This window comes from Aythya fuligula, chromosome 15 (genome assembly GCF_009819795.1).
Source record: "Aythya fuligula isolate bAytFul2 chromosome 15, bAytFul2.pri, whole genome shotgun sequence".
In the NCBI taxonomy this organism is placed as follows: Eukaryota; Metazoa; Chordata; class Aves; order Anseriformes; family Anatidae; genus Aythya; species Aythya fuligula.
In genome coordinates, this window is record NC_045573.1 from 8,746,712 (window position 1) to 8,758,204 (window position 11,493).

Below are 11,493 nucleotides of genomic sequence, written 5' to 3' on the forward strand. Positions count from 1 at the left end.
AAAACTTTTCAGACCAGCAGATAACTGTCTGAAGAGAATAATAATGTGATATTTACAGCCTTAATGCCTAGAAACCTAATTATTGCCCTGCTGTTTCTAATTATTCAAAAAATGGCAATTTTATGTTTGATATTGTTACCAAAAATGTACTCTGTATACATCAAGAGATAATGCAGGTTTGGTTTAATTCATTTCAAATAATGTCAGAAATACTGTAGCAAATACCAATTCCTTAGCAAGAATCCAAAAACAACTGGGATTTTTTTGTGTGCACTAGAGGGAGTGTATGAAATAACTTCAAGAACTCTCTCTGTACTTGGTAGCATGTATATTTTTGATAGTTGATGTCTCCACTCTGAATGCATGATTATCTGATGTCTCCAGTTAAATTAATTTTTTTGTTGCTTTGAATTTTATTGATATTCTTCTGTACACTCATAAATACGATTATTGCTGTTAGATGTTGTTTTCTTCATAGGGTGGTGTTGGTTTGTTATGACAAAATAACGTTAAGGTGGCATACGTGCTACTTTGTTTAAAAATGTAGTTTAATGTTGTAAATCAGAATAAACATAAATTATATTTACTGTAGGTGTAAGTAACTATAACTGAGATTTTGAATAGGAGTTTCTGTAATGGTAAGGCAGTTTTGTGAGTGTAAAATTGCCCAAACTTCTACTGATAGTTCTCAGCTTCTTTTTATCGAAAATTTTGCCTTCAAGATGACGTTTCTTTTTTACATCTAATAAAATCCAGATTCACCTTGATGTTTGGATGTTTTTATTCATCCTTCAGTCTCAGAAGGTTGCCTCCTCTTACACAGAGCCACCTCTCCTTGCCCCCAGGCTTACTTTTATGTACCACTGCAGGTGGAATTGTGGAAATACCTTTTTTGAAAGAAGTCTTGCATATCTTTTGTTGCTCCAGGTTTCATTTTTTTTCGATGATTTTTTCACTGCCTCAAGCAGGGAGGGCACTTTAGAAAGCTGGCTGTGCAGCTGGCCACAAACGTGAGCTCTAACACATTGAGGGAAGTACTGAAGAGGTTCAGTGGGCAATTTTATTTCTCCACAGTGTGGAGGAAGGACCTGCCCCTCAAAGTGGTGTGGCAGACTGGAGGGAAAAAACAAACAAAAAAAAAAACAACTCGGTTTCATCATTTGAGTATGTAGATACTTGGGGATCTGGGAGTAAAAACGATTGCATTACTCTGAACAACACACTTATTACTATTTAGTATCATTACTGAAGATTTACTATGTTTATCTCAAGTGGGAGAATGTAGGATTGCATGCAATTTTTTATGATAATGTCAGTATTAATGTGTGAAAATACTGACTGTTGTGTGTTCAAGGAAAGTTGTTCAATTTGTGTGTCATCATCAGAATAATCCATGACTTTCTCAAAGCTTTCTGTTATTTTGGCCATTTTACTGATGCTGTGTTGTGAATTTATAATGAAAACAGAATTGAAATTTGATTTGCATAATCAAAGAGGAAATAAGTGAATACATCTAGGCCTTGTTTAATAGCAGGTCAATGTGAAAGGCCTTGTAAAATACAAGGTGAAAAGTAATAAGAACATCAACTACAGTGAAATCTATTAAAAAAAAACAAAAAACAAAAAACACTATTTTTTAAAAAAGCTATTGCAGTAGAGTTTCATATTCACGAAAGAATGATCAGATTCCAAATGTGTGACTTGGAAACTTTAAAAAAAAAAAAAAAAAAAAAAAGATTTTTGCATGTGAAAGTGAAAAGGGAAACTAAAGAATATGGTAGAGGTTAGGACTGTTGCTTTGCATATGAATGAACTGAATAACTCAGAACATGCTACCCTACTAAATGTGTAGTTTGTTAGCCTGTTTTAATCTCACCTTGCTTCTCCCACAGGTGGCTACAGTGTCAATGGAGGATCTGGGGAAAATACTTATGGTCGGAAGTCGTTGGGGCAAGAGCTGAGAGTTAACAATGTGACCAATCCTGATTTTACCAGTGTTCCGCATGGGAATCGTGCTTTAGCCACAAAAGACATGAGGAAATCACAGGGTAAGGATTCTACAATTTTTCCAGAAAAGGTGGTTCTCCTTTGGCAACTTCTCGTGTTCAGAATGTGAAAAGTTGATTATGGTCAGGCAATCTATGTGGATTTTTTTGTAATGTACAATTTGATGATGTTGACAGAAACTGTCATCTTCAGAAATGTTTCTAAAAGAAACATAAAGGGGAAAAAAAAACAAACAAACTCTAAATTGTTTTATTTCTCTGTAAAGGTAAGGAATGGAATTTCAGAAAGGCTAAAAGAAAGGTATATTTACTGTTCCCTACACCAAGATTTCCTGCATGGGTTAGACCTCTCACCTAGAAGTCTTGTACTATCAGTTTTTCAATTTCCTTCTAAAAGCTTTTGATACCTTAATGTGGCCAAACTTGGCAGAGAGACCAAGGGCTCCAGGACAGTGAATATGCTCTTAGGTTTGTTGAAAATTGATGCTTCGGTAAAAAGTCGCCAATAAAGAGTCCCTAGTGTGGGAAAATGCCTAACGGCGAGCTCAGCCATTATCTGTTCTCACTGGCCTGCAGGTCAACAGTCATCGCATCGTACTAGCTGATTAGTCAGTGCATGTGTACTCCTGAACCAGCCACAATTCGTGCTACCTCTTGCTCAGCTGAAGATTAGAGACCAGGGAGGAGCTGAAGGCAGAAGAGGAGGAAACGAAAGGGAACCTGGAAGGGTCTTGCAAGAGGGTGCAAGAATGCTGGGCATGTATTTTGAGAAGAAAGGCTTTACTTTTCCCACAGTTTGGCTTTAAATCATGGAGGGCATTTTTTGTTTTGTTGTTTTTTTGTTTTGTTTCTTAAAAACTGTTCCAAGGACATTTGAAAGAAAATAGAAACTCAGTTATGACTAAGCACTGTCATTTATTGCATCACTTATAATTTATAAGTGGTAGCTGAGCCACTGACAGAAAAACTATGACTACTCTATGCCAGATACTTTTTAAACATACAGGGACGTGGGGTTTTACATTCTAGAGGTGAAAGAAAAGCCTATTCAGTGTTCTTTGCAGGTGGAGGAACTGAGGTGCAAGCAGTGACATGACTGCTTCAAAGGCCTGATCTTTGGAATGGGTTAAATTCTCATTTTGTAATCCTGTTCTGATATCTTCACATTAAATTTTTTCAGTGTACTTAGTGTCTTAAGTCACATACGTGCAGAGGAAAGAGAATTGTCCAACATAACTAAGTATAAATTATACTTTTAGTAGTGGAATTGTGGGGGAATTTGCTGTTAGTATTGGCAGAAAATTCAGTGTTCTGTGTATGTGAGCACCTCTTCAATCAGTAAAATGTTAATCTTGTATGGCTGAAGTCACTACCTATGACTTGTATGCTTGTATATGTATTTTGTCCTTCTCTAGATGTCAGATTTTGAGTCTCCTTGTTAACTGGGGTGTCTTCATGATGCTTTTAGGTTTCAGTAAGTCATTTTGATTTTTTTGATAGCTTCTGTAAATTGGGATTATGTTGCAACAGGATCTTTGAAATATTTTATATTGATCTCTGAAAATAATTGTATATTTTCCTGTCTGATAGGTGTGCGCATTCAGAAAGTTTAAATGTAAATGGCTGTCTTCTGTGAGTTAGTTGTCATATGGCTGACACTTTGCTGATTTTTCACAAAATGGAAGTCTTATGCAGGTGTTCATTGACCAGTGCTTTGATTGGATAGCGTCAGTCATGTTGATGGTTATTGTATTCTTTTCTGTTCTTTTTTTTTAGGTCATGATTATGGCTCAACAGACAGTTAATGGTTATTGTTTTATGGAGTAATGTCAATGTTTATCAGGCAGCAACTGATTTAAAAAAAAAAAAAGCTGCTTTTAGTAGAGAGTTTTGAACAGGATGTCTTGTTCTAGCAGCAGTGAAATGTCTCTCTTCTACCAGTAACCTTGGTAGGTTTATTTATACAGTTCTGGTTTTAGGATTTTTTTTTTTTTAATGTAGGACACTGCAATGTTTTCAAAATAAATTAGACAGTTTTCCATGAAGAGATTATAAGCAAAAAGATAAACACAGAGAAGACAACACTAAAAAGTTGCAAGATGTGGATTTAACTAATTCAAGGTTTCAAGGAAACTGGACTAATTCAGAAAAAAATTAACAAAAAATTTGGCTCTTCTAAAACTGAAGAGCCAAATAACATTTTTCAGGGGATAGGAGATAACTTGCGAAGATCTAGAGTCTGTTTATTAATAATAATAATTAAAAAAAAAAAATAGTAATACTAGCTTTCAGTATCTTCCAAACCACTGTATCCTGTTTTGCCCTTCAAGAGCAAGATCTAGTGACCTAATCCAGCTCGTGCTGGTGTACTTTCCCTCGCGCTTGTGAAGTGTCAGGGGTCAGCACAAGCTGGGAGTTAAAAAAGAGGCAGGTGACACGTACTGTGGTCCAGGGTAGCGTTCAGCAGAGTGTAGCTGGAGACACTGCAGAGTAGGCAATTCTCTTTCTCATGAGCCACATCTGTTTTCTTGAAGAGGAGAGGACTGCGTTGAGGGGCTGTCAGTGCATTGAGTTGTTCAAGGATAGATTCATCGTTTTGTTTTCAGAGGCTTCATATGTGGACAGCGTAGCAGTGAAGGACATGCAGATTCTGTTCAGCTTACTGAATGAAAGCTTAATATATGACAAGGTATTTTCCTACTAGACTGTTCGCATGGAATTATTTATGGATACCAGTTGCACATTTTACGTGTACTGTAGTCTGAATTAATTTCCACCCTAACCAAGCTTTTAAAGAACTTTTGTTCTCGTTTATGCATGTTTTGTTTCCAAACAATTCCATTTGAACTTTCAAAACAAATACAATTTTTCCCCTAAAGGTCTAGTGACCTACCAAGAAAATGATAGATGTGGGACACCACTGGGCATGCTGCGTCATTTGTAGCAGTCCTTTTCTTTCTTTTCCAAGGCTGATTTGAATTCTTTTTCCCATATGAGTCCAGCTCCCCTTTTCTGAAGTTTGGCTATGTATTGACCATTGGCAGGCAAGCCTTCAGCTACAGCTGCTAGCTGAACTCTGGGCAGAAATAAAAGGTGATCCTCAGATGCGAGCAATCATCTAGTGTGGATTGTAGTTCTTGGGATGGCAACATCACTCAGGAAGACCTCAAATATAGCTTCAGAAGATGTCTCTTCTGATCATGATTCCTTGTGTGATTCTCACCAGCCACGCAGCTTTTCCTCCACTACCGAAGACTGCAGTTTCAAGATAAAGCAAGGGAAAATAAACGTAATTCTTCCTCAGTGGATATGAATGCCTTAGTCTTCTGTAAAATCAGTAACATCTTGAAACAAGCTCTTTTCGTACCTGTCAGATAACATCTCAGCATGTCTTATGTAGATGTTCTAGCTAGGAACAAAATGTATATTTGATCCTCATACTCATCTTGCTATTTTAATGTTTGCTAAGCCTCCCTAATCTTTCAGAATGTCAGGTGTCTTCAAAGTTCATTGCTTAAACTGATGCCTGGTGAGAAACAGATTATTAAAGCTGATTTTATTCGTGTACTCTTTTAAAATTCAAAAAATAAAGACCTGGAAGTAAGGTTGAGAATATTCTTCATGACCATAATGCAGAAGGTATTCTCGTGGGAATGACTGATGTGTTACATAGCAGAGAGATCAGTCATCTGTGGTAGCCCTCTGTGTTCTCATAATAGTCACAGTGACTAAGAAAATCTTCATGTTCCATGAATCTTCTGATCTTTATCACCACAAAAATATCTAATGTCAATCTTTGGAAAAGAAACCTTGCTTCCTTCTTGTGAAAAAGGGAGAGGAGTTACTCATACAAATTTAGGAAGAATGTATTGCAAATGGTATGTAAATCAGGGAAATAGGGTTGTGACCTTCTTCACTAGTATGAGTAGCTCTGTTGGTCAACTTATAGGAAGTGTTTTCTTAAGATGCTGTTTTCCATTTTCTTGGGATGCTGCTAGTTCTCCTGTATTATGATCCGCTAAAGTAAAAGACTTAATGAGTAGCCACTGCACCTTTGCACAGATATATGCTTCCGTTCCTCTACAGATCAAGTATATATATTTTCCTTTTCAAAGCAGAACCCTTCTAGGTATCAGAAGACTAACTGTAATCTGTTTTCTTGTGCCAAAATGACAGAGAAAATGCTATTTCTTGGTGGTCGCTTGAGCCTAAATCTGTTTCTTTGCTTCAAGAAACAGCTTGCTTTCTTTTTTTTTCCAAAAGGTTTGCTTTAAATATTATTTGTTGAACTATTTTATTCATATGTTCAGCTAGAAATCCGTTTTAACCTTGATGAGGTTAAATCATTCTAGTCAGGTGCTAGTCTGTCTGCTGGAAGAGATGAAGTATTTTGGTAGCTAAATTGTTTTTTTATTTTCCTTGTATTAGCTTTAAGACAAATTATAGTAATTTAGGAAAAAAGCTAATAAACTAAAGTCTTATTGAGTATGTAAATGCCCATTTCAGGCAATATAGCTATTGTTGATAGAACACTGTAGAAACAAGAAATAATTGTCTTTTCTTTTTCAGAGCGATCGTTGTCTTATTCTGACGAGTCTCGACTGTCAAATCTTCTTCGGAGGATTACTCGGGAAGACGACAGAGACCGAAGACTGGCTACTGTAAAGCAACTGAAAGAATTCATTCAGCAACCAGAAAACAAACTGGTTAGTAGGTTTTACTTTTCCAGCACTGGAGCTTTTTACAAAACTGTGTTTTTAAAATTTGAGTATTGGGGTATGTTTTATATACAATCCAGGAAAGTGTATTCCTGGATTGTCTGTTCATTTTCTGGCATTCAGTAAACTTTTTATTGTTTGATTATTTAAGACAAACTGCCCTATTGAGTATGTGAGCTGTAGAAGTAAATCTGGCATTCATTTGTTTGGTTTTTTGATTGGTCTTTTAAATACCTTCAAGATCCTTTACCAAGAAAATAAGGAAAAAGCAAACCAAACATGCTGTTATCTTGTTCAAGAGCTGTTTCTGTATTTTAAATTAAAAATGTGCAGATATATTTACAGTCTCATGCATAGCTCGTTTTATAGTTACTGAGCTTTCTGGCTAAATGTATACAAAAACTGAGTTACAGGAGAAATTCTCATACTGTCTTATCCAGGAGCATGCTATCCCCATTTGATTCGTGTAGCATCCTCAGATGAATATCAATGCTTCTTTCAGTAGCTTCCTGTATGCTGGTCAAGGAATAAGAGTCAGTCTAATCCTTTGGAGTAAATATGACACCTCATTTTTGGAAGGATGATTATTTGTGTGGTACAAACCAATATCTCTTCTTGAGAGGAAGAATGGAAATACTAAAAAATACTTTGATTCCATGGTTTATATTCAAGCGAGGAGTCTTCTTATAATTAGTCTTACAGTAATGTTCACTTAAATCTGAATCTCACCTGGAATAAAGTTGCTCAAAGCAATTAACTGTCAATTAATTGACCATTACCTGTCAGCCTTTGAACCATAAAGGTACTGCAAGTAGAGGTTAACTTCAGAGAACATGAGAAGTGAATGGTGCTGTTTTGTTGTAATATTTTCTCAATAACTGTTCAATAGGAAGAGTTTGTGACATGGTGTGTGCTCATAGCTATGATGGAGACTGGTAGAACGAGTAGGAGGCTTCACATCACTTTGACATCTTTTTGGTAATTTGAGTTCAAGGCATGTGTACGGTTGTTTTAAGTCAGCTGTTGTAGTGGGTATTTGTCCAGATTCAGGTTGCAAGTCTGATAGCATGTTACTGGTTTTCATGAGCAAAGCTGCAATCTCATGGAAAAGAAATTACTTCTTGTTTTGCTTTTTAAGAAACAGGAATATTGCAGAATTTTCATAAATACAGATTTTTTCTAGGAAGAGGGCAGCTTCTTTGTTAAACTGTCTGTTGTGTGTAACATCATTGGCTTATGCTTCACTAAGGCTTTGCTGATACAAAAAACACTTTGCGTCCATTGAAGTTGTTTTTGGACAGAGGAACAATTTCTGACACTGGGAGTGTTGCAGAGATTTGATGCTACAGGTTTGATGTTTTAAAGGCAGTGAATTTGTCAATATCTGTGTAGAAGATACTTTTACAGTGAGAGGAGTGTAAGTGTGACAGTTGCAGCCCATGTTTTTCAGTAATTGATGCATACTTATCTATTTGGCCATCTGTTTTTGAAATTTGCGAGATTAAACTCTGTCTACGGGTATTAAAAATTAACTGCAGCATCTTTTGAAAACAATTGCTTGGTACCAGCTTCTGCTTTTCAGTCATCTTGGTTATAGTAATCATCTTAGTAGATATGTTGCCAATATTTATCAGTAAGGAAGCCCTGAATCCTTAAAGATTCCTGATGTTTATCAAGCATCTGAGGAGAAACACAATGTGCTGTCTGGAAAAAACTAGGATGTAATGTTCCAGGTGGTGAATATATATATTTTGAGTCCTTTAAACTTGAAAGGGAGCCCATGATTTTTGGGCATTGTGTAAAATGAGAAAATAAAAAGCCACCTCTGTATGTGTATCCTCTTTTGTAGGGGAGGAACAAAGTCAGTCTGTTTCATAGACCTTTGTTTTTAATGGGTTGTTGAACTGTAATATCCTCAAGTGTTTCTGAAGGATACAGGGGAGATAAAAGTATATCCCAGTGTGGATATGAATATTTAATATTACTTATCTTGAAGTAAAGTATTAAGAGGTTTTTGTCTGACACCTCTCCTTTTATTTTTGGGGGAGGGGAACGGTGGGGGGGACAACGACTTTAAGAGTTACCCACGTGTTATTTAAAAAGCAGGAGTTTAAAGTACAAGTTTAAATACCCTGATGCACGCTTGGAGGCAGTGCTGTGATAGCTTAGTTGTCTGTCTAAAATCTGTCTGCAAAAGTTGACTGTTTCTATCCATATTTAAAATTTGGTTATTTCTGTTACTCTAAGTTAATTGACCATTGGCAATTCTGCTGTTTTCCAAAGGGTGTGACCTGGATTCTGTGCACATAGGCATAAGCAGACAGACCATATGCAAGCCTAGCTAGTAGTCCAGCTTTGATTTCAAACAAAATCTTTGTTAATACACTGGCTTAGAAAGTAAATGTTTTCAAAATCTATTCTTCTTAAAAACAATTGTTCTTATATTCACAAAACACTTCTTTTTTTTTTTTTTTTTTTTGTAATTTAGGTTCATTTTTATTTCATTTCTCGGGACATGCAGGAGTTGCCATTCTGATGCCTAACTTGGTGGTGACAACGTTTGTACTCATGAGCAGGCAGAACGTTAAAAGTTTGTCACAAACTTTTTAAAACTTCTCCCAGCTAGCTAATGAGAACAAGATCAGCTATCAAGTGATCCCACAGTGTTGAGCGTAGTGTTTCATAAAGGATGGTTCTTAACCTAGCAGTCATTCTTGCAGTTCTTTACATCATTAAATTTAGTTTAACAGAGTTCTTGTTGGTCTTGGGGTCAAAATGTAGGTATGTTGAACAAAGTGAAGTAGTAAAAGTAACTAGGCAGTGCCATTGCCATGTAATACCCTTGTGTTCCAGCTTCTAAATTGTATAGAAGTCTTTTTTCCCCTCTTTTTGTAGCCTCCCTTGCAGACATCAGGCACGCTTTTAAAATGTCCGTGTGAGTTTTGAGGGGCCAAGTATGTGGACCTCCCTCCCTCCCAGTGCTCAGAACTTAACAAAAATTAAATAACATCACCGTGTTAGAAGATTAATGTTTTTCTAAACAAAAGAGAACAGATCTTTTAATTAACCTGTCAAAAGAGCTTCTTGATAGTACCTTGTTTGTAATAGCGTTGTAGCTAAATGTATTGTTTCGCAACTTACCTCTATTGTTTTTTCAGTGTGTATTAAGAAAAAAATTGGTTATGCTTATTGAGAATTAGTGGTTCATCAGTAATGTTTCATCCCTAGAAAATAGTACTCCATTTCTCTGTAAGTGTTGCCTAAGGAGAAATTCTAATACTCTAGGCTATTATCAGATCAATTAAATATTCTGCTGATACACTCAGTTACTAATGTAGACTAGGTCTTCAGGAGATGCTCCTGATGAGCTGTATGGTGAGTTGTACGTTTATGATGTAATGTTATTAACAAGAACTAAATTTAGAACAAGACTCGATAGCAGGCTGCCAGTGTATTTTCGTGGCTACTGGAAATAAATATGAAATACAACATGTAGGATAATATTGCAGTATTGCTTAATATAGTTCCTCCTAGTCTGCAGTGGCTATGGAAAGCATAATAGCATTCTATTAGCAAACAGAATTGCCAGCGGTGTTCTTAATGTGGGTGTAAACAGGACCTAGTTTGCACAAGTTATTGTAGCATTATGATGTTTATGCCTTTTATGTATCCTATATTATAGGTACTAGTTAAACAACTGGATAATATCCTGACTGCCATTCATGATGTACTCAATGAAAGGTAAGCTAGAAAATTTAAGCAGTTTAGAGGTTTTAAAGAAGAAAAAAAAAAAAAGCAATGGCATTAAGTTCTTGATTTCCAAAAAATCAAAAAGATTAAAGGATGCATTAATTTGCGTGGGCATGACAAAAATTATTAATGGGACAGAAGTGGAGGAAAGCTAAGACTCATAGGCATACCAAAGATACTATTATATTGTCTAGAGTACACTTCATGGAGAGAATTTTATTGTACACGTGTCGCTTTTATGCTGTAGGTAGCATGAATTCTCACCTACATTTAATTGGTTAGGTGTAGTATTATGCTGCAGTGGTAATCTAGCTTTTAAATTGGTCTTAAGGTTTTTGTACAACAAGAATTTTTTCTTGAATAGCATGTTGCAAGTAGATTGGCCAATTTATTCTGTTCTTTTACTTAAATTGATTTATTTCATAGAAATAATATATCATTGAAAAATTATTTCACATTTTTATTTTAACTTTATAGTCAATGTAGCAGCTAAATTGGAAGCAACTTCATTTATGCATGTATTTTTCTGCTTGAGAAAATGTTTGAATTTGTTCTTTATTTTTTCTGTTCTGCTTTAATGTCTGGAGACTCTTCATTTTTTTTTTCTCTCCCCAAAAATACAGTAGCAAATTGCTTCAAGAACTGAGACAGGAAGGAGCTTGCTGTCTTGGCCTTCTTTGTGCTTCTCTGAGCTACGAGGCTGAGAAGATCTTTAAATGGATTTTTAGCAAATTCAGCTCATCCACAAAAGATGAAGTTAAACTTCTTTATTTGTGTGCAACCTACAAAGCACTAGAGACTGTAGGAGAAAAGAAAGCCTTTTCATCTTTAATGCAGGTAAGACTACAAGTTTAAGCAGGAATATTAATGATTTTTCCAGTGCAATGCTTAAATTAACTCTTAAACTAGAATGAACAAAAGGTAATACTATGTTGACATAAGTGTAATTAAAACTGGCAGGGAACTTTGAATGGAGTTCTTTGGTTTTGTTAGAAGAAAATGTCAGGTCTTAGTACGTA

General features: G+C 35.8%; 1 protein-coding gene across 3 annotated transcripts in view; it reads left to right on the plus strand.

Annotated features, from left to right (window-relative positions):
• SMG1 (SMG1 nonsense mediated mRNA decay associated PI3K related kinase) overlaps nucleotides 1-11,493 on the plus strand; it is a 66,449-nt gene that overhangs the window by 11,228 nt on the left and 43,728 nt on the right. For all 3 annotated transcript variants that reach the window (XM_032197280.1, XM_032197282.1, XM_032197281.1), the window contains 4 exons: nucleotides 1,893-2,048; nucleotides 6,576-6,712; nucleotides 10,407-10,465; nucleotides 11,098-11,311. In XM_032197280.1, coding sequence (XP_032053171.1) covers nucleotides 1,893-2,048; nucleotides 6,576-6,712; nucleotides 10,407-10,465; nucleotides 11,098-11,311 — 566 coding nt within the window. The remainder of the gene's footprint in view (nucleotides 1-1,892; nucleotides 2,049-6,575; nucleotides 6,713-10,406; nucleotides 10,466-11,097; nucleotides 11,312-11,493) is intronic.